General features: G+C 39.3%; 2 protein-coding genes across 6 annotated transcripts in view; one reads left to right on the forward strand and one right to left on the reverse strand.

Moving 5' to 3' along the window:
* The window catches only part of PPIG (peptidylprolyl isomerase G), a 29,011-nt gene extending 21,896 nt beyond the window's left edge, over positions 1 to 7,115 (reverse strand). The window contains exons 1-4 of one of the 4 annotated variants that reach the window (XM_087709311.1): positions 6,966 to 7,085; positions 6,300 to 6,415; positions 2,761 to 2,904; positions 1,439 to 1,519 (exon numbers count right to left, since the gene is read on the reverse strand). The gene's annotated coding sequence lies outside the window, so the exon portion shown is untranslated. Of the gene's footprint in view, positions 1 to 1,438; positions 1,520 to 2,760; positions 2,905 to 6,299; positions 6,416 to 6,965 lie in introns of all 4 variants that reach the window. The other 3 variants (XM_087709316.1, XM_087709324.1, XM_014060489.2) reach the window with 3 other exon arrangements.
* Positions 7,116 to 8,586: 1,471 nt separating this feature from the next.
* The window catches only part of FASTKD1 (FASTK mitochondrial RNA regulator 1), a 31,987-nt gene continuing 18,289 nt past the window's right edge, over positions 8,587 to 22,284 (forward strand). Inside the window, exons 1-6 of one of the 2 annotated variants that reach the window (XM_087709349.1) lie at positions 8,587 to 8,931; positions 11,990 to 12,386; positions 14,710 to 14,778; positions 16,365 to 16,490; positions 19,171 to 19,566; positions 21,891 to 22,001. In XM_087709349.1, coding sequence (XP_087565475.1) covers positions 12,043 to 12,386; positions 14,710 to 14,778; positions 16,365 to 16,490; positions 19,171 to 19,566; positions 21,891 to 22,001 — 1,046 coding nt within the window. In that variant the 5' untranslated portion in view covers positions 8,587 to 8,931; positions 11,990 to 12,042. The remainder of the gene's footprint in view (positions 8,932 to 11,989; positions 12,387 to 14,709; positions 14,779 to 16,364; positions 16,491 to 19,170; positions 19,567 to 21,890; positions 22,002 to 22,284) is intronic. The other variant, XM_087709354.1, reaches the window with a different exon arrangement.

Here is a 22,284-nt window from a genome sequence, read left to right on the forward strand (position 1 = left end):
CCTCCAGAGATCATCGGTTAATGCAACCAAAGCGGTTTCTGTGCTGTAACCGGGTCTGAAGCCGGACTGGAAGGGGTCAAGGTAGCTAGCTTCCTCCAAGGCCCGTTGAAGCTGAAAGGCCACCACCTTCTCAACAACCTTCCCAACAAAGGGAAGGTTGGAGACAGGACGGTAGTTATTTAAAATGGCTGGATTCAAGGATGGTTTCTTCAGGAGGGGTCTCACCACCGCTGTTTTAAGTGCGGTGGGGAAGTGCCCCTCCCGAAGGGAGGCGGTTACGACCGCCTGGATCCAGCCACGTGTCACCTCACTGCTGTTGGCAACCAGCCAGGAGGGACACGGGTCCAGAATACAGGTGGAGGCACTCACAGCTCGAATGGCCTTGTCCACATCCCCAGAGGCAACATCCTGAAACTCAACCCAGAGATGGTTTGCCAAGTGATCCTCTTGTGTCCCGGCTGGATCTGCAGCGGTGGAGTCCAAGTCCGACCGAAACCGAGCAACTTTGTCTGCTAAGAATTGGGCATAATCCTCAGCTCTACCCTGCAAGGGTTCCCCCGTATCCCTCCTATTTAGGAGGGAACGGGTTATCTTAAACAGGGCGGCTGGGCGGGACTCAGCGGACGCAACCAAGGTGGCAATATGAGATCTTTTTGCTGCCCTAAGTGCCCTGATGTACTCCTTGGTGCAAGTTGTTAGGAGTGCTCGGTTCGACTCGGACTTATCGGACCTCCACAATAATAATAATAGGCATGATATTACAAAGCTTTATTATTTCATTTAGAGAAAAATATATACATATAGACAACAACATTGCATCGAAAATATTTTGGTTGGATTATTTTTATGGGTTCTAAAATGAACACAATACTTAGTATTTATATTTAGGAATAATCATATTAGACTAGTCCAAACTGAATAATCAACTTCCAATTCCTTATGTGTTTGTCCTCTAACATTGGTGAAGAAAAGCAGAACAGTGATACGCTAAGCAGTGAACACATTACTACTGTATGACCTTTTCCTTCCACCTCTCCTTTACCACATTTACCACTCCCTTACAACTTATTCCAGATATACCAGAAGGTGATAAGAAGACAGGATAAAAGAACCATTCAACAATGCAAAGTAATTAAGTTTCTATAAAATATTTTATTTTTAAAAAGTATTGATAATGCCCCATTTCAACAAATCTGAAAATAATACATCACAACCAAGTCATTCTGGTTTGTTTATTACAATATTAATCTATAAAATTATATATGAATGCAAATTCTGGTTTGGATTTGCAGTAAGTGATGGCTAATATTAAATAAATGTAGAGAAGGGAATATATGCAAATGGATAGCGTTACACCAATCCTCCCTTACAAAGGCACAAAGTAAATTAATTTTTTGCAATTATGAATCCAGAAAAGACAAATCTTTTAGAATCTGACAGTTGAAAGGTGATTTCTCCAGCATAAATCATAGCATCTTCCTATTTCATCCATCACTGTTCACACTAGTGTATAACCTTTCTGAAATATTGAAAAACAGATGGATCTGATTAATATGTAATGGTTCTTCCACTTGGTATTATTTCATATATGATAGGACAAACACTGATGAGGCAACATATGCCAATACATGGAGAATTGGCCAAGTTTCAGGTTAAAACTATAAACAGAAAATAAATAATGTCTGAATGTTAATTTCACTTTTCACAAATTCATTTCTTGCATAATATAAACATATTGATACATTTATTGAATGCAAACTATAAATTACTTAATCCATCAAAATATGTTCCTTTCACTAAGAACTTGTCTATAAATTAGAAGTTCCCTAATTTTTCTGCAACTTAAAATTAGTGTATTTCAAATCAGTATTATTTATTCTAGTTACACCAAAATTTCCAGTGTTCTCTAGATCGTTAGAAATACTATCAATGTGAAGGAAAAAGGTCAAAGAATTAAGTATAGTGCTCCACACTGCTTTCTCTTTTGATCTTCCAAAGCCTACATTTTCAAGCGTCCTATACAAGAGAGCTAAAAACTATATCTAATTAGGTATTCCCATATAATTCCCAATGCTTTATGTAACTACAAATACATTAAACAGAAATGGATACAGTATACAACTTACAGTCCTCAACAATTCATTTAGCAACCATTCAATATTACAATGGTACTGAAAAAAGTGACTTATAAACATTTTTCCCATGTATGACCGTTGCAACATCTCCATGGTCATGTGATCAAATTTTGGGCACTTGGCAACTGGCATATATTTATGGCAGCTGCAGTGTCCTGGGGACATGTGCGTCACCATTTGTAATCTTCCCAGCTGGCTTCTGACAAGCAAAGTCAATGGGGGAAGCCAGATTTATTTAACAATTGCATAATTCACTTAATGATGTCAGCAATTTGCTTAACAATTATGGCAAGAATGGTTGTAAAATGGGACACGATTCATTTAACCTGACTTGCTTAGCAACAGAAATTTTTGGCTCAATTTTGGCTATAAGTCAAGGGCTACCTGCATTTGCTTTCTCATTGTCACTTTTTTATTATTCAAATTTATATACTCATCCTTTCTCATATATGTGACTCTTGCCAGCTAACAAGCAATTAAAACAAATATAACAAAAAAGAGTAATATTATATTTACAACTATTTGAAAACAAGAAAAAATATGAAAGCATATAAAAACCATGACAGAATACATAAAACAACCAAGGCAATGCCATTCATCAAAATGTTTACAATAGTCACTGTACCAGCACCACCACACTCCTGGCTCCCCATGCCTAGGGTCTTCAGGGCTTTGTGAAAAGTCAGCAAGGTAAAGGTCAATCCAATCTGGGAAGGGGGAATCATGTTCCATAGGGCAGGTGCCAAAAGAGAGGCTCTCTTCCTAGGTCCTGCAAGACAATACTATAGCTGATGGGACATGCAATATGCCCCTCTTCCTAGACTGGATGGGGTGGATAGATGTAATTGCGGAGACAATCGATCAAGTAACCTGATCCCATGCCTTTCTTACATAGAAGCCAAACTACACAATATTTTAAAGGTTAGGATATACTTGTTTATATGCACAAATTCTCCTTATACTATATGGCAGAGGTCTTCAAACTTGGCAACTTTTAAGACTTGTGGACTTCAACTCCCTGAATTCTCCAGCCAGCATAGCGGGCTGGAGAATTCTGGGACATGAAGTCCACAAGTCTTAAAGTTGCCAAGTTTCAGGACCCCTATATGGACTTGAATGAAAACTACGTTTAATCCCAAACCACTTGCTTTAGGGCATGGTTGTCAAACTCATAGTATCACGTTGCCATCTCATGACGTATAGTTATGTTTTCCCCTTCGCGGAGCTAGGATGGGCGTGAACTACATGTGACGCTGCTGGCCTGCGGGCTGCCAGTTTGACACACGTGTTTTAGGGCATGAAGAAAAAGGTTTTCTGTCTAACTTCCAGTAGTAAAAATCTTGAAAATTTAGGTTCATAACGCACCCCCCCCCTTTTTTTTTGGTTAAATTCGGTATCTATTACCAGCTTTCATTGGCTAACAGTAGCTCTGCTGGATCACAAAGAAAATCCTGTCTAATCTTGTTTTTTATAGCAAATGAGTAGAATCATTTAAAAAAATATTAACAGGCAAAGTGTGCAAATTATGGTTTGAGTTTGGGGAGAAAATTTGTACATTTAATTTTCTGAAAGTTCCACTGCTGTAAATAATTGAGACCTTGTTAGCATAATGTGTTATTTTACGTGCATTTAATAAGTCAGTACTCTTTAAGAAGCCAAATAAAAATAAGTGGTCTGTTTTTTGACAACAAAACTCCTTCCTGTCATTAGGGCAAAGCAGGTCATTAATTTCCTGGATGGTCAAAATGATGCTACTCACTCTTGTATATAATGTTTCAGTTTAGGCAACATTAAATAAATAACTTTAAATTTTTATATGTAAAAAAGATTTTACAAAAAGTTTGACATTTACAAAAAAAAAGTTTTCCCCCCAATATTAGCCTGGAGTGGATTGATAAAACACTTAGTATGGTTTAAATGTTCTCTTCAACAAACAAAAGCTACTCCTTTTTTAAAGAATATTTGTTAAATATTTTAAATATGATAGTGGAAACCTAATTTTATGATTTCTATATTCACCTTATAGCTATATTTAAACAGGAAAAAGTGAAATATTAAGTTCTAAATGCTCAGGAGTTTCAAACTCAGAACACAGGCCAAATGTGGCCCTTCAAATAATTTTCTACAGCTGGCAACAGTACTTTAAAAATGAATAAGCCTAACATGGCATGCTTAGCAAGTGAAATCTATACCTAAAGGCAGCAATGTTCCCTTATTACTTTAATGGGTATTAACAAGTAACAAGTAAAGTGAGAGAGCAACCAAAATCATCAATCTGTTACCCTCCAGAGTGAATGAAGGATGTCATATTGTTTTGGGTCCCAGGTGAGCTGGCATCTTCTGGTTCTCTCCCTCATCTCTATTTATCTGACCAACTAATTTATGTTTGCCAGACAACAGGCAAAATTGTACAAGACCATGACATTTGGGTTTGTTGCAATGTTGATGCCCACAACTCCAAGCTGAGAAGTGTGACTTAATACAAAACCTGGGCCTGACAGGCAGAGGGATGATTCAACTCGTAGCTTTGCATTAGCCAGGACTATAGCCTGCTCTCCATTATTTGCCTTTTACTAGCACCCTCATATCACCATGTCTACTTCAGGTTTATTTCAGGTGACTTGCTATGCCAACAATGGTATCTCCTGCCTGGGCGCCTCAGGTGGAAAAGAGGCTCAGTGACAGGACCCATGAAACCCAATGCAGAGTGATGACTCGAATCCAACTGTTAGGAAGTACCCTATCTTATTTTATAATTGGGTTCCTAAGGTTCTTTGTGCAAAACTAATTAACCACCATATACCAAGTTCCACTGGCAGTAACAATCCAAACTGTTATTGCATTGCTATTACCATGGCTGAAATGACTAAAGTAGCTGAACAACACACAGAATAAAAAGTACTGCAATCTCTCAACTGTTTTTTTTCCTCTTTTCTAAATCATTTCTAATATTACAATATTTTATTTAATAAGGAGCTTATACATTATCCCAGTTGTGGCTGGTTATTTCATAAATGTATTTATTATATGATGTATTTACATTGAATCTCATGTTTCATTTTATTGTTGCCAAAGTTAAAGTTTGGTTTAGGCTTTCCTAAATAACTTAGTATCACAAATTTAACTACCAAACTCAAAGCAATGGAATTGAAGTAAATCGCTTTTAATACTGCTTGAAATACAGTGATTCTTAAAACTATCAAAAAAAGAAAGAAAAAAAGAAAAAATCCTTGGATCCAGAATGATATATAGAATAATCCATTATGAAATGAACTTTCAATAAACATATCGTTAATTACAGGGTTCTTGAATTCTCTCTTCTATTACCTAAATTTTTGGGGCAAAGCAAATTCCCATATTGATACTAATTTAAAAGAGCATGTACATCAGTTTTCAAATGCCTTATGAAAACAATTGTATCAACGAACAAGTATTAAACAAATTCCTTAAAAATACATTTAAGAAACCAACTGCAATAACTCCTATAACAGATAGTGGGTATTTTACCTAATTTCTTATGTTCGCCACCTTCTTATAAAGTAATAAAGCTAACATAAAATCCCAATAAAAATTAATGTTGCATCAATAATCAAATCTGTAATTTTATTAAATGTCTTATACCTTATACTGAATATATATTTTTCACATGTTTAAGAAAAGGAAAACTGAGAGAGTAGAGATAAAGAGCCAAATTTTGCTTTCATTTAGTTAATCCAAAGCAAAATGAATCTGTGCCTTTTGGATGCTTCAAATTCCTGAATACACCAATGGTTACAACTGTAAAGCACAAAATTGTACTACTTAATCATCTCCTTATCCTTAAGAGTACACATCTGTATAATAATTTGTACATTTGAAAAAAAATCATGGTTTTTTTTTTAGAATTTCAAAACTATAGTATTGTAATGATAAGCAACATATGAAGGAGATCTATTTTTCAAATAAAGTGCTGGTTTTGGAACATATGATAACTAATAGTTGGCAAGTTCCTGAAGTAGACTGTGGGAAGATCAATACAAAAGGAATAACAACACAGAACTGGACTATTTAAGTGCGATCCCACTTGGTATAAATTGATTCATTTCGTTCTTCTCCTCTTCCCATTGTTAATTTCACTTCTTACTCTTTGCCTTTTTAAAAAAAAACCTTTTTTACTTTGGTTACTATTCGGAACAATTGTCCCATTATCTGTCTTCCCTTTTTCCCCCAAGTTTTTTTTAATGATGAAACGGACTATTTTCTTTCATTGAAAAGACGTTTCAATCAGCCTAGATTTATTTCTACAAATTGGAGGGAAAACAGGAGAAAAAAGGGGGGGGGTAGAATAGCATTAATTTTGTTTATTGTAATACTTGCGAGAGAAGAACCGCGGGTTCTTGTCGTCGTCCCCCCCTTTGCACAAGTTGCCCGAAACCAACCCTACAAATCACTATTAAAACCCGAGACATACACACACGCCCCGGCTCTCCCTTCTCCCACCCATCCAAGGCCCTGTATTATATCCCCCAGCCATTCAAGGCGAAATTGCTTCTCCTCCTCCCCCCTCAACCTGTGGAGAGGGCGAAGCTTCCCTCATCCGAGGCCCTCAGGATCAGCCACTGACTCTGAATGAGGGGGGGGAAGGGCCTCTTCTCCCCGTTAACCTCCCCCCCCCAACCCGTCAGCGTGAGGCAGATTCAAACTGGAAGAGAGCGAGAGCCTACCTCGCTTCCTCCTTTCTCTCCCGCCCGCTCCGCGCTTCTCCCGAGGGACATCCTCCCTTCCCCCACGCAAAAAAAAAATGCCTCCGTGTGGAGCCCGCTTGGCCGCGGAACTCTTCTGACCACTCACCCGGCCCTTCTCGCCGCGGCCCTTCAAACCTCCCTCCGGCCGAGCTCCTCACCACCTCGCCGCCGCCATGTTAGGACCTGGTGCAGACGGACTGCGTCAGTGGAGGAGGGGACGAAGCGGGAAACCCGGAGCGGCTGGAGGCTGGCGCGGGCAGAAAGGAGGGGAGCACGGGCACGCGCGCGTGTATGTGTGTGCATGCGAGTGTGTGTGTATCGACGTGCTGGAGGAGAGTCTGAGGCTCTGGCGGCAAAGTCATTCCACCTGGCGCTTCAGCAAGGCGGTCAAAGAAGGCTCTTCAAGATCCCCGCTCCGCAGCTGAGCCCCGTTGTTTTTTTTAATCGCTCTCTTAGGGACGCTGCCTTTGGCGGGCTCCCGGCCTGGCTTGTCTCAGAATCGACGCCGAAGGAAGCGAAGGGATGGCCTTCGCTCGCCTTTCTGTTTCGGCGACTAGTAAACCATATTCCCGGTGGCAGTTTTAAGAGGAGCGTTTCAAGGCGCCCCGTGCCATTACAAGGCCGACAAGCCAAGACATGACGGCGCTCTTACTGCTAATGTCTACGCCACCACTAAAATAGAATAGAATAGAATAGAATTCTTTATTGGCCAAGTGTGATTGGGCATACAAGGAATTTGTCTTTGGTGCATATGCTCTCAGTGTACATAAAAAGACAAGATACATTCGTCAAGAATCATAAGGTACAACACTTAAAATCATAGGGTACAAATAAGCAGTCAAGAAACAATCAATATAATTTGATATTGACTAGATTTGTTAAAGTAGGAAAAACGGTATTGTACATATCAATTTCTAGACGGATTAAGCTACACTGGAACAGGATGTCCTACCTAGGCTTTCGGCTGGACAGGACCTGGAAGTAATATTTCAACACCATTGACAGCACAGTTATTCATAATAAAAGCTCACGGTCCCTCCTTTTGGATGGACAATTATAGTCACTGATTTTGATCACCCTTTCTACTATTTCCCACATCTCCCTTTCACGCGCCGGTGTGTGTCCTACGTAACTTTCCAATAACGAGTTAATAATTCAGGTTGTCATACGGAACGCGAACCTTAAGTTCTATCTCTGCCAAATTTGATAACATCTCCCAACATTTTAATAAATCACTTTGTATGATAGATATAACAATAACAATTTAGTAACTAATTATTAATAATTTTAAATAATAGTTTTTGTATTCCTGTAAGCCGCCTTGAGTCGCCATGTGCGAATAGGCGGCAATATAAATTTTCTAATAAATTTATTCAACTTTTATCCCGCTCAATTCACGATCCTGGGAGGCTCATAACAATCGGAGAAATTAGTAATCAAGATACGGCACAGGCAGAAGTAGAAATTGGCCTTTATTTATTTATTTTGCATCACCAACGTCTGAATTCCCGCCTGCGAGATCCAAGCGTCCCTCCGTTTAAAGACTACAATTCCCGAAAGGCAGCGAGCTTGGCCGGCGAGGCACGCCGGGAAATGGAGGACAGGACGAGATTCTTTTGAGCGGGCATTGAAATAGACAGTTACGGAAGCCGAGGAAGTACAATTAAGTTCGTTATTGGAAAACGGCCGGATACGGGGCCCGGGATTTTCAAGGCGCTTTTTGTACTCTAGGTGGGGTTCCGTGAGAGGCTTTCCGTACAACCAGGAATGGCTTTTGCACCACGTGATCTTTGAGGAGGAGCCGGCGGCGGGTCATTCGCTGGGCGTCTACCTTGCTAACCGGCAGCATGGCTGCGCGGAGGACACCGCATGGGTTTAATTTGCTCCTGGAGGAAGAGGCGGGCTGCCGTGTCTTGCATCCCACGGAGGGGAGAATTTCAGCGGTTTGTGCAGAGTTCAGCTAGGTATTGATTTCCAGATCTCAAGCAATGTGCTTCGTTACACGCGAAGAAGTCCAGTGCATCGTGTCAAAAGGTCGTATCCCCGCTTCTGCGTAATTCCCATCGCCAAAGGTGGTTTTTAACTGCTTAGATTAGAGAGAGTGCTGTATTCTTCTTTTTCTTTAAGATGGTGATGGAATTCTTATGCCTACTTTAAATACGTATGTCTTTGTTAAAGACGTTGCAGTTGTCTGGAAAGATTTTGGTTCAGATGCTGTCTTGTCTTTTTCATGGGATGCTTCCTTGTTGAAATGCCAGCTTTTTGGAAAAGCGCTGTATTGCCTTCGTGCAACGGTACTCGGTACAGTTGCAGATTGTGTACTTATTGGAAGAATAAAATTTCCAAACATTTGGAAAATAAACGGTTTAAAAAAAAATACACACTAGGGAGTGTCACAAAGAAACTTTGAGGAGCTTGGCAGTAAGAAGGCTATTGAATATGAAAATAAATGTTTTAAAATATCATATTTTTACAATAATTGGTGTAATATGAAAATGATAAATGCTATTACAAAAATATTGAATGTGCTGACTGTTGATGAATTGTTTCTTATCTGATTCTCTTTTAAGCCTCGGTTTATAACTAACAAAAGCATAAGCCATTAATTCCTTAAGGTTTTATAAGTTTATTCTAAAATCACCCAGCCATCATTTGGGAAATATCATGTATGTTCGTATTTTAATTTGGATGCTGTGGTGGTTCAAGGTTTAAGTAAGGTGTGTCCAACCTTTTGGCTTGCCTAGGGGCTGCATTGAGGGTAGAGGAATTGTCTATATGTAAGTACAATTAATATTATATGTGTGTATAAAGTTAAAACTTTATGATCTTGTGCCACCACAGGTAGGCAGCACATTGGAAACATCTGCTTTAAATCAAGGAAATGACCAAACTAATATTTTTCTCTTGATTTTCTTAATTATGACAACTGTCTCCTGCTCTTATCTACCAGAGTTATGCTTTATTTTGAATTTGCAGCCATAGCAGCCATCTGCAGTTCTTTAAAGTAGCCATACTTATTTTATTCATCTCAGAAAACAAAAATATTGTTCCGTAATTGTGAAGGAATCTGCTCTTCATCCATCCTGCAGTAAGATTATCTTCTTTGGTAATGATCTCTTGGAGTTCACTTCAGCCAAGAAAATCTGATTTAAATGCACATTTCTGAATATAAGCGCCATTTGCACAACATGGAAAGTTGTGTTACTTTTGAATTTGGCATACCTTTCAAATCAACCTTGCGTTCAGCTGTAGCTAAAACGAATCAGGGTACAGGTAGTCCTTGAGATATAATGGGAACTCAAATTTATGACAGGTTCCCCCCAAAGCTACTTACAACTTCATTTTGCAGTTACAGCTGCTGCTGTTTCCCTGTGGTCATTCACTCTTAAAACTGACCACAGGAACACTGCAGCACCCCCTGGCTCCCCCCCCCCCATCCCATCCTGCTCTATGGAGACCCCACAGGCCTTGTGCCTATTCCCCGCATGCCTGTCACCTATCACACACTTACCTTTTGAACAACTCTGGATCTCATGTTAGGGAAAGAGTCAGGCCATGCATCCCTGGGCCACATGGCTGCTTCTTAGAAGTTGCCATCATTTTGGTAATTTGGATCCACACAAAAATTTTGGAGTTAAACATGAGAGGTTGAAGAAGATGGGAAAACAGGGCTGATCTAATGATGCCACTTGTTTTCAATCCTCACACAAAAATGAGGGACGTGGAATGGCAAGCAAAGGTATAGGGAGTCACCCTACTCCACCCTCATTTAAGTATCACAAATACTTCATTTCTTTAAAAACTGGATGAAGCAGAAAAGTTGACTGGGATGTTGTATAAGATGAGAAGAGTCTTACAACAGGATTGCCCTAGATTTGCTGGCTTGACTGGAGTGAACAACCAGATTAGTATTTCATTAATAGTTCTCGCCTCAATAGGTTCCACCTGTCATGGAAACCTGCTCTTAAAGCTTTCTCATTGATGCTTCCGTTTCTTCCTGGGAGCTAGCCGATACCTGTTTTTCCTCAGGCTAGGCAAAATGTTGTAATAATGGTAGAAAGGCAAAGAGGATGACATTAATTAAGCAAACGATTAACTTTCACCCAAATCCTCAAAGTAAAATTATTACCTTGAGTATTCTTTTTTTTTTACTTTGGCTTTTTAAATTTCATGTTTTCAAGTCCATTTTGCATTATCGTTGTGGATATTTGGTTTTGTGATGAGTTGTGTTGTATTTTCAGTTTTACCACAGTTCTGAATTAATTTCATATATCTTTTCCTTATGGTGGATGTTTTAATTGTACTACTTTTTTAAAAACCTGGGCATCTTCTTGAATATTATTTTGTAAGTTGTGGAAGCCTGACTGATACAGCACCCCATATGTTGAATCAATAATGATAATAATGAAAAACCCAGACTTAGTTCTACCTAATAGGAAGGGCTGTGTCAATTGATGGAGGAAAATAGAATACATCATATGCCTCCATTTGGAATACCTAGAATGAGATGACAGGGACATAGGAACATAATTGTATGGTTATCCGTGGTTAGAGTTCATGACAAATTAGAGTCAATTTCCAAATTATGCTAAACTCACTCAATTCCTCCTCACTGCTATGCCAGAATAAGCATAAGAATAGGAGGAAAACAAAATGGTTTCTCACTATAGTTTTTATAGATAGTCTGAATAAGAGTATCTTGTATTTAATTAAAGCATTGTGGGGCTTATTAATAAGAAATACTGTGTTTTCCCCAAAATAAGACAGGGTCTTATTTTCTTTTGCCACCGCCCCCCAAAATAAGCACCTGGCCTTATTTACTGGGAGATATTATTTTTGAGATACAGGAGTGGAGAGCATGGTGACCTCATGGCTGCTGCTGTGTTGCAATATTTTTTGGGAGGGCTTATTTTTTGGGGAGGGCTTATTTTAGCACATGCATTCCAAAGCCTGATTGGGCTTATTATTTGGGGAGGTCTTATTTTCAGGGAAACAGTATATCTTGGCAGACAAATAATTTTACATTTTTATTCTTCCTACAGTCATTTCATATTATATGGTAAAGGAAATAAAAAGTGTTATATCTGCAAATAACATTTCTTTTTTTCCCCTAATGTGTGCTTGTGGCAGTCAGAAATGAAGAAAGAAGTCCTGAGTGCCCTTGGAAGAAGAAACCCATCCAAATGACAAATATGCTTAGCCTAAGACGTTTTTCTCCAATTGCAACAAGATGTTTTAACTGTCGAACTTGGAGCAGCGACACTTTGTTGAATCAACTCAATAACTTTACAAATGAACACCAAGTGTTCAATCTTGTTTCCAAGAACAGAGCCAGACTCTCTGAAAAACACGTGAAAAGTGCAATTAAGAAACTTGTGCAGGTGCAAAGGAAGAGACCTTGGTCCTCAGAAACCATGACTTACATAAGAAGTCATTCTCAGTTTTTTGTACTTCGCATCTTGGCAGAAAATAAGATTGAATGTATGGATAATGAAGCATTGATAGATGTGTTATATAGCATGCTCTGGTAAGTAGCATGATATTTAATTTCAATCATAGCTTTTATTGTCTGTCCCAAAGGTGCTTTTTTTCAGGAGGCAACTGGACTTTCTTCTTTTTTCTTTTGAAGAAGTTTTGCTTCTCATCCAAGAAGCTTCTTTAGCTCTGACAGGATACTGGGGAACGGAAGGATTTATATTCCTTGCAGACAGCAGGTAATCTGCATCCTTTCAGAGGGTCTCTGAAGCACCTGGAGGTTTATCTGTGTCCTCAGGGTTACCTGAGTAGTGCTTCTGGTTCCTGCAGTCTACAATTTTTCTTCTGAAAATCCATTCCTACTCCCACACCGTTCAAAGGGTGTTCATCCCAAATTGTATAACTAAAGGTCCGTAGAGATTCTCCGCCATCCAGGTCATGGTTGCCCCAAAGGGGCTTTTTCAGGAGGCAACTGGACTTTCTTCAGACATCCCGAAGACGTCTTCAAAAGAAAAAAACGAGAAAGTCAATTTGCCTCCTGAAAAAGCACCTTTGGGACAACCACGACCTGAATGACCGAGAATCTCTACAGAGTTTTATTGTCTGATTTTATTTTTAAGAATGAATCACTTTTATATACCCATAGGGAAATATCCTGTTGTTCCACAGGCAAACGTATTAAGTGTTAAAATTTGCTTATAAAATTCATACTTTAAAAAAAAACTTCTTAAAAGTTCAATTTAGCAATCATAAAAATCACATTATATAGCAGCTATAATAGATTGTATATATGCATTTTTTTAAAACCCAAAGGAAAAAAACAGTGGTGTAATCAAAATAAAGTACAGCGCCCTACCTTTGCCACATAAAAGTTAGGATCAGTTTTTAAAATTGGAGAAATGCTCCTGGAGTAAAATGCAATAGAACTCCAGCATCACCTTTGTTCCATAAGTATATAAAAAAGAATATCCATCACTGATTTTGATATTCATCACAAGGCTGAATATCAACAAGTTTTGTTGCATATTTTTAAGTTGTTACATTTAATTTAATTTATTAACAGTTAGAAAACTATTTTACATATGGGTTGGGCGGAATTCAGAAACCGTCAATGGTTGCTAAAAAGTATATTTTGAAAAGAGGAAAGTAGCACTCTCTCCATCTTTGGCACATTAATCCGTTAATAATATTTCATTGTTTAGCCATAAGGCCATTTTAGAACACAAAATACAGAACAATAATATGTGCATGCATCAGTGGTGGGTTGCAGGCGGTACGCCCTGGTACGGGCGTACTGGAGCCTGCCCAGAGCACCGGATACCATTCTGGTACGGTGCTCCAGAGGGCCCGCCTGCCTGAGCTCCTTACCAGTCTTTTAAGTCTTTCGTGCTTCCACGCACGGCGCATACAGCTCATGCGTGACGCTCCGCTGAGCAGCTGGAGCATCACGGAGACAGTAAGCAGCATGCACACGCTATGCACACGTGTGCGCTGCACGCGTCCATGTGGACGATACTGATACAGCATGGGTTGCACAGGTAAACCCACCAGTGGCTGGCCAGGTTAGGTGGTCTTAATAGAATGGACCTTATGGAACACGGCATAAAAGTAGGATCCTGGGCAGAGCTCAGGTCAGTTCAGATGTTGGTGTGTGAACACGCTGAACTTGTTGCATCCAATAAACCTGTTTCTCTTCCTTCGTGGTCTCAAGTCCTGATCTTTCGTAAGTAGATTACAAACCACAATCTGCTACAACAATACCAGGCCCATTCCAACCGTACCGGTTGGAACGGGATGCCGAACCCACCACTGGCATGTATGTATGTATGTATGTATTTTATTTATTTATTTAGTTTGTTAAATATGTACAAGATAACAGGTATAAGTATAAACATGGACATGAACAAAGGAAATGAGTATAAATAAATGGGGATAGTAGGACAGGGGACGGTAGGCATGCTGGTGTGCTTATGCACACCCCCTTTACGGACCTCTTAGGAATGGGGTGAGGTCCACGGTAGATAGTTTGAAGCTGTGGAGGTTTGAGGCTGTAACAACAGCCGGGCAGGGGATTCCAGGCATTGATTACTGTGTTGCTGAAGTTGTATTTTCTGTAATCGAGTTTGGAGCCATTTACCTTGAGTTTGTATCTTTTGTTTCCCCTTGTATTATTGAGGTTGAAGCTAAAGTAGTTGTTGACAGGTAGGACGTTGTAGCAGACAATTTTGTGTACTATGTATGTATGTAGGTAGTGTAACAAAAATAAATACAGTATATGCTACAAAGTTACAATTTGTTGATCTCAGTATATAGATTTCATTAACTCTAAAATATCTATGACAATTTGTTTGGCTCACTTTTTATTCCTTCTGAAGGTTTGATGTTGATGCCCATGACTCACTTGTAGAAGAGTTGGTTATAGAAGGCTGGAAGCGATTAAATGAGTAAGTATATTTTTTATCTGTTTGTTCCTTTTCCTATTAATTGGAAAGTCAATATTTCATGCTTGGAATAAATCTCACAAAATTAGCACTAGCAGCAATATTTTTAATGCTTTCTCTTGTCTCACAGAACGCTGATGGTTCAAATTGTGACATTAGATAAATTTTCATGGATTATTATATTAAAAGTAGAAACTATCAATATAAAATTATGTTACTGTAGTTATTGATTTAAAATATACTCTTAGTAACTTTAGACAGCAATTCTGAATTCCATATTCACTCACTGGAGTTTGTCCAAACTGAGTGTATGAACAAGGAGATCAAACAAAAATTTGGTGGTGAAGTTCAGCGGGAGGAAGAGACAAAGAAAGAACCAGCTGCTCATTCTGAGGAACCCTGTCCTCTGCTGTGAGGAATAAAAATATGTCCTCAGTAGCTACGGATTGTGAAGGATGTGCTCTGATGTTTGTAAGTTGTCAATTGTGAGTAACTACTGTGTTTCCCCGAAAATAAGACACGCTCTTATTTTCTTTTGACCCCCGAAATAAGCGCTTGGCCTTATTTTCAGGGAGGTCTTATTATTTTTGAGGTGCAGGAGGCGGTGAGTGTGGTCACCTCATGGCGGCTGCTGTGTCGGGGAGGACTTATTTTCAAGGGAGGGCTTAGTACATGCGCTCGAAAGCCCGATTGGGCTTATTATCTGTGGAGGTCTTATTTTCAGGGAAACAGGGTAGTTAAGTAAGCAGAAACTGTAGGAAGGCATTATTCGTAGTCCTGTGCAGTCTGCAACTTTTTTTCCAAATTAAATCTGAAGTACTATACAGCTTCAAATACTAGTGTTCCGCAGTATTTGGATCTGAAGCAGGAAATGTACAGGTACTCCTGAACTTATGACCACAGTTGAGCCCAAAATGTGTATTGTTCAATGAGAAATTTGTTAAGTCAGTTTTTCCCCGTTTTATGATTTTTCTTGCCGCGTTTGATAAGTGAATCACTGCAGTTGTTAAATTAGAGACACAGTTGTTAAGTGAATCTGGTTTCCCCATTGACCTTGCTTGTTAAAAGGTCTCAAAACGGGATCATGTGACTCCGGGACACTGCAATCATCATAAATGTGAGTCAGTTGTCAAGCATCTGAATGTAAATCATGTTGACAATGGGAGGCCACAACAGCCATAAGCATGAAAAATGATCATAAATCACTTTTTTCAGTGCCGTTGTAACTTTGAACAGTCACTAAATGAACTGTTGTAAGTTGAGGACTACTAGTGCTTTGCATCCAGCATATTTAGGGTGGATTTATGCTGGATCTGAACCAATCTTAAGTTTAATTGCAATCCCTTAAAGAGAGGAAGTAGGTGGATATTTGCACTGGAATTTATGGTGACAACGAATTCCAATTGCTTTATACCCTGAAGTTATTGAATGCTTTCTGGAAGGCTTTTCTACCTTTACTTAATTAAGTTTCTAAGCTGCAAATTTCTCCTTAGGATATGTATAGGGTACTCATGGAGAAATAGTGAAAATTGACCTAGTTTATCTGTAGCCTTTTGACACAGTAACGTTATTCTCTTTGTTATCCTCAGACTGACTCCACCTCTGCTCTCTAAATTTGCATTGTGTGTACATGAACAACAACTACATCATAGTCCACTCATGGGTGACATAGCTGATATGGCAGATAAGAAATTGGATTCCATACAGGATTCAAGGTAATTTTTATTTAATAAAGATTCTAGCCATAGATTCACAGGTCTTTAAAGATTAAATGGAGCAGACTTGTCAAACTCCCGGCCCATGGGCCAGATGCGTCACATAATGGCCATGTCCACATCTGGATTAGCAAAGGGGAGGAGAAGTCCCGATACATCACATGGTGATGACGTGAGTTTGACACCCCTGAAATGGAGAGAATTAATAATTAACAATTTCTGACACGAATACAGCTTTGGGTGTACATTGTAACTCATAGATCTTAAAAGCGCCGGGAAGGAAGTTTAGTATTGACTAGTATCAACTACTGTGTTTCCCTGAAAATAAGACAGGGTCTTATTTCCTTTTGACCCCCGAAATAAGCCCTTGGGCTTATTTTGGGGAGGTCTTATTATTTTTGAGGTGCGCAGGAGGCAGTGAGCGTGGTTATCTCATGGCTGCTGCTGTGTTGCAATATTTTCAGGGAGGGCTTATTTTCGGGGGAGGGCTTGTTTTAGCACATGTGCTCAAAAGCCCAATTAGGCTTATTATCCAGGGAGGGCTTATTTTTAGGGAAACAGGGTAGTTGATACTAGTTTAGTAGAGAATATTCTCAACTTAGCTCATTGTAGAACTAATGTATAATTGAACGTGCTCTGTTGTGGGGATAACATAGTTTGAAGGTTTTAAATACAGATGATCCTTCTATTATGACTACAATTGAATCTGGAATTTTGGTTGTAAGTTGAGTCACCACATGACTGAACTCAAATTTATGACCATATTTACAGCAGTTGTTAAGCAAGACATCATGGCAATTAAGAGACTAATGTGGTCGAAAGCCCAAATCCCGCTTATCCAATGGGTGTATTTTCTCAAAAAAATGACAAAATAAATAAATAAATTGCAAAACGCAATTGTATCGCTGTGGGATGCAACTGGCCATAAATAGCAATAGCAATAGCAGTTAGACTTATATACCGCTTCATCTAAGCGGTTTACAGAGTCAGCATATTGCCCCCAACAACAATCCAGGTCCTCATTTTACCCACCTGGGAAGGATGGAAGGCTGAGTCAACCCTGAGCCAGTGAGATTTGAACAGCCGAACTGTAGAACTGTAGTCAGCTGAAGTAGCCTGCAGTGCTGCATTTAACCACTGCGCCACCTCGGTTGCCAAGGACCCAAAATGGAATCACGTATCTGCAAAATGCAATCGTGTGTCTGTGGGGATGGAGCAATATACTTACACTTACGAATCATAAGTAACTTTTTTGGGGTGTATTATAACTCTGAGCAGTCATTAAATGACCATTCATAAGTCAAGAGCTGCATATAATGCCTGAAATATTTCCAAGTGCAATTTAAAATAAGAGTTAATGTCTCTATTTGTTGATTGGTAGGATTTAATGTCTCTATTTGTTGATTGGTGGGATTTATTTTTCAATAATGAAGGAGTTGCTTGCTTTTTAGTTGGGAATGGCTGATGTTATAAGAAAAGCATTACGTGGCTTTGGGTTTCCTAACTTGCTGAATCTTGTCTAGCTACCAGGGATGTTGTTTCTAGAATTATTTACCCTAAACCTAACCATATGTAAACTTGCCTGTAAATCAGTATTATTATTTCAGTAGCAAGTATGCAGCTGAGCTGAGGCTAAGATAGCCTTGAGATTTGAAGTAGGAGTACATTGCTTTTCAAGTCAATCTCTTATAGAAACGGTCCCCAACCTTTTGGGCATCAGGGACCAGTTTCATGGAAGATAATTTTTCCACAGACTGGGGGTGGGTGGGAAGAGGGTCGTGCAACCTACATCCTTAGAAACTGCATGCACGGTTTTGCCCACCTGCTGCTCACCTCCAGCTATGCAGCCCAATTTCTAATGGTTCAAGGACTTGGTATTGGTCCACAGCCTGGGGGTTGGGGAACCCATCTTATACCACACATATCTATTCAGAAATAAGCCCCCTTGAATAAGCTCATTGAAGCTTAATTTCCGTGAAGCAATCTTATCTACTATCCCACTTGAGCTTACGTATGAATGCTTTCAGTTGTTTTGCCTGCAAGCATTGCGGTCTTCATAATAAGGAGAAATAATTTGACAGGTGGCTTTCTTTTAAAAGAAGAACAGCATTGCTGAAAGGCAAAAACTTTATTACCATATGTTTGGAGTATAAGATGCACCAAGATTTTGAAGAGGTAAATTAAAAGAAAAAAGTTTTTGCACGCTGCAGACCTCCCAATCCCTCTGCAGGCCTCATTTTTTGTGTGTGTGATAATGCAGAGAGTTTGAGAGGCCTGCAAAGTGATCCTGGGGGCTGGGGGGGGGCAAAAACAAATAAAAAAAGGCTCGTTTTTGCCGTCCCTGCCCTCCTGGAGCACTTTGCAGGCCTCCCAACCCTCTGCATGTCCATTTTTGTGAAGGGGGCGGGTTTTCAGGAGGCCACAAATTCTGTATTCAGTGTATAAGATGCACCCAGATTTTCACCCTCTTTTTTGGGGGGGGAAAGATGCGTCATACTCCAAAAAATACGGTACGTAACATTTGTTTGCCCCCAATTTCAAGTAGTTAACATAAATGCTCTAATATGCCCTGTTTAAAACCACCCTCCCTTTTTCTCTTTACTCAATGCTGATTTCTTAAGCATTGTTCGATTTTCTGATGAAATGAATAAGCACAATAATTTTAAATATGTTTTTTTAGGGCTTTGTCCGTTGTAATGAACTGCATATCTTCTGTTATCTCATGGAATTTTAAAAAACGGTTAATAGAAAAAGCAGAAGGCTTGTTTGAAAGAACAAACATCTCAGTCAATGACGCCAGGCGATTTGTACAGTTTCTCCGGAATGTCGGTTTTCTGCACTGGCCGCTGGTGAAAAAATGTAACAGCATTTTTATACAGCATTCACAAGAGTTACGGGTTGAGGACATTTCTATCATTCTTGGACTCTACCAGAATTTACAATTCAACAGCACTGAATTTAGATTACTTGCCAAAGAAAAGCTGATAGAACTTAAGGACAATTGCAGTAGTCCGTTGAATATCATGCAATTGTTTATTCATCTTGCACCCATGGTACAACAAGAGATGCAAAAAGAGTAAGTGTATTTGTTGTCTTGCTGATTTATTTGTGCATTCTTTTTAAGAGTAGTGAAAGTTTAAATTATGAGTTACATGTACACTGTGGCTATTGAGAGTTTATTTCCTCATAAATACAGGCTGTAAACCAAGAAATCAAAATGTCAAGTATTAATGAATTATCTTCATAAGGAATTACATTCTTTGCAAGTTGCAGCCCCAGCTTCTAGATAGATGACTGCCTGTATGCAGGAGAATTATCCTTCCCTTCTCTGAACCAAAACCAAATATCCCATTTTCTTCTTTTTCTTTTAAATCTTAATTCAAATATTATTGCACATTCAGCATTTGAAAAGCGTTTCCACAAGCAGAATGTCAGAGTTCCAAATAGCATCCAAAAGTAAATCAGAGTCCAAGGCAAAGTATTGCTCTAAGTTCCAATTTATTAAGAGAGCCATGTTGGCACATCTGGGAAAACCCGAATCTGAAAGCTTCCTGGTTTCCCCACCCAGTTGAAAGTTCAAGATCTTGCCCCCACACCCACAAGCCCATCACATGGTCCAATCTCCCACTGCCATGCGGGTAGTTCCACCCATCCAATTCTGGTCAGGATGACCTTGGCTCTCTAGAAGGAATTTTGTTTTTGCTACATAGTATGTGACTCCTTACAATCCCCCTCCCATTTTCCCACAATAGAAAATGCATAGCAGAATAATAGAAAGTGTGGCAAGCCAAAGACCCAAAAGAAAATATGGCTGCAGGCCTGACACAGGTATTGCAAATGACCACAAATTATGTGGAACTTTGTCAATTATATCTAAAAATATTTCTTTAATCATGTTGGTTTATGTTGCTATTTTTTAAAACTTGTTATGACATGGTCTTAGTTGGCAAAATATTTGTGTTTGGGGTGTTAAAGTCGTCGTTCCTACAGGATGAATGACTATGATGTTTCCATTTTTCACTCATTGTTAATAAATATTTTTGGGATATGCTAGACGGGGTGGGGTGGGGGCAATTAATGAGAAACTGGGGCCGTGAAGGTACATAGGCACATACTCATGCAAATACGTAAATTGAAAACAGTTGCTTTCAAAATAAAAGCAATGCTGTTGTATTGCATGCATGGCGCATATTTATTTACAATTGATTTCTAATTTCCAATTGACCTTATGCTGGCTGGACAGGGATTGTACTAGCATGTCTCCCTGAAAATGAGACCCAACCAGAAAATAAGGCCTACCATGATTTTTCAGGATGCTCGTAATATAAACCCTACCCCCCAGAATAAGCTCCAATTAAGATTGTCAGGCCTCGGGGGGGGGGAGGAGGGGGCTTGGCCAGCACAGGAGGCAGTGATCACGCAGAGATCAACGGTGTCTGGTAGCCCACCTGTCCCTTGGCTGGTGCACTTGGGTTGTGCAGGTGAGTCTGAGCGACTACTGGGCTGGCCCTCCAAGTAGCAGGCAGATGTAGAGGCACGGAGGGGAAGCACGGTCTTAATTGGGGATTATTTGGGGAAAGGATAGGGTTATATTATGAGCATCTGGAAAAATCATGCTAGGGTTTATTTTCTGGTTGGGTCTTATTTTTTGGGAAACACAGTAGTTGAAGAGATGGAAGATTCTCAGGCAATAGAAAAACGTAGGCTAGGCTGGGAAGTAGAGGTAATCCTCGACTAATCCTCGACTAACAAACATTTCCTTAAGTGACTGTTCAAAGTTACAATGCATTGTAAAAAGTGACTGATTATTTTTCACACAGCCATTGAGCATCCCCATGGTCACGAGCAAAATTCAGATGCTTGGCAGCTGACTCATATTTACGACAGTGGGCGTGTCCCAGGGTCATGTCATCACCTTTTGTGATCTGATAAGCAAAATCCATGGGGAAGCCAGATTCACTTTACAACCACGTTACTAACTTAACAACTGCAGTGATTCACTGTGCCAAGAGAGATAATAAAATGGGGCAACGTTGACTTAACACATGTTTCACTTGGCAACAGAAACATTGGACCAAATTGGGGTTCGTAAGTCGAGCAGTAAGTAGGCACACACTTGCACACACGAAATCAGCATCAAATATTTCACATTGCTGTCAGGTCAAAATCCCTAATAAACATTGACTTGAAAATTTCAGTTTTTTATTTGCGGAAAATTAACTTGTGTTGTTCATCTGAATTTCTACACTTTTCAATGTCTTTCAGAAAATTTCTTTTGTGAAACTTTGTTCTTGGTTGATCAGCAAACTATGTTTTAAAAGAATGATGGACTCTGAATGCTCAGGCAGGTTTTCTATCAGAAACATATGCATATATAAATATATCTGCATTTCTTTTTAGGTTAAGTGAAAAGATCCTACTAATCGCAGATGATTTGGATCGATACCAAACGTTAATTGTGGCGGAAAAAATGCAAGAAGTACAATACAGAAATCCACTACTGATTCAAAAGTAATCTTCTAAGACAACATAAGAATCCTATTCATGTTATAAGTTATTCTTTATTTTTGTGAGCAAATGTCTGGGTATATTTTAGTCAACATACAACATGGCGTGTTCTTACTTAGTATTGTACCCCAAGTCTAAATGTATTTCTTAGAAGTAAAAACTTGCAGTCAGCTAGACACACTTATGATCATGCTGTAGAGAAGGATGTCCCTTGTCACTTCTGCTTTTTATTTTAGTTCTAAAAGTTTTGAAGAGCGATATCAGACAGGATGAGAAAACAATAGGC

The sequence above is a fragment of the Thamnophis sirtalis genome, unplaced genomic scaffold (assembly GCF_051295495.1).
Source record: "Thamnophis sirtalis isolate CommonGarterSnake01/CBP01778 unplaced genomic scaffold, rThaSir2_p1.2 scaffold_1, whole genome shotgun sequence".
Classification (NCBI taxonomy): Eukaryota; Metazoa; Chordata; class Lepidosauria; order Squamata; family Natricidae; genus Thamnophis; species Thamnophis sirtalis.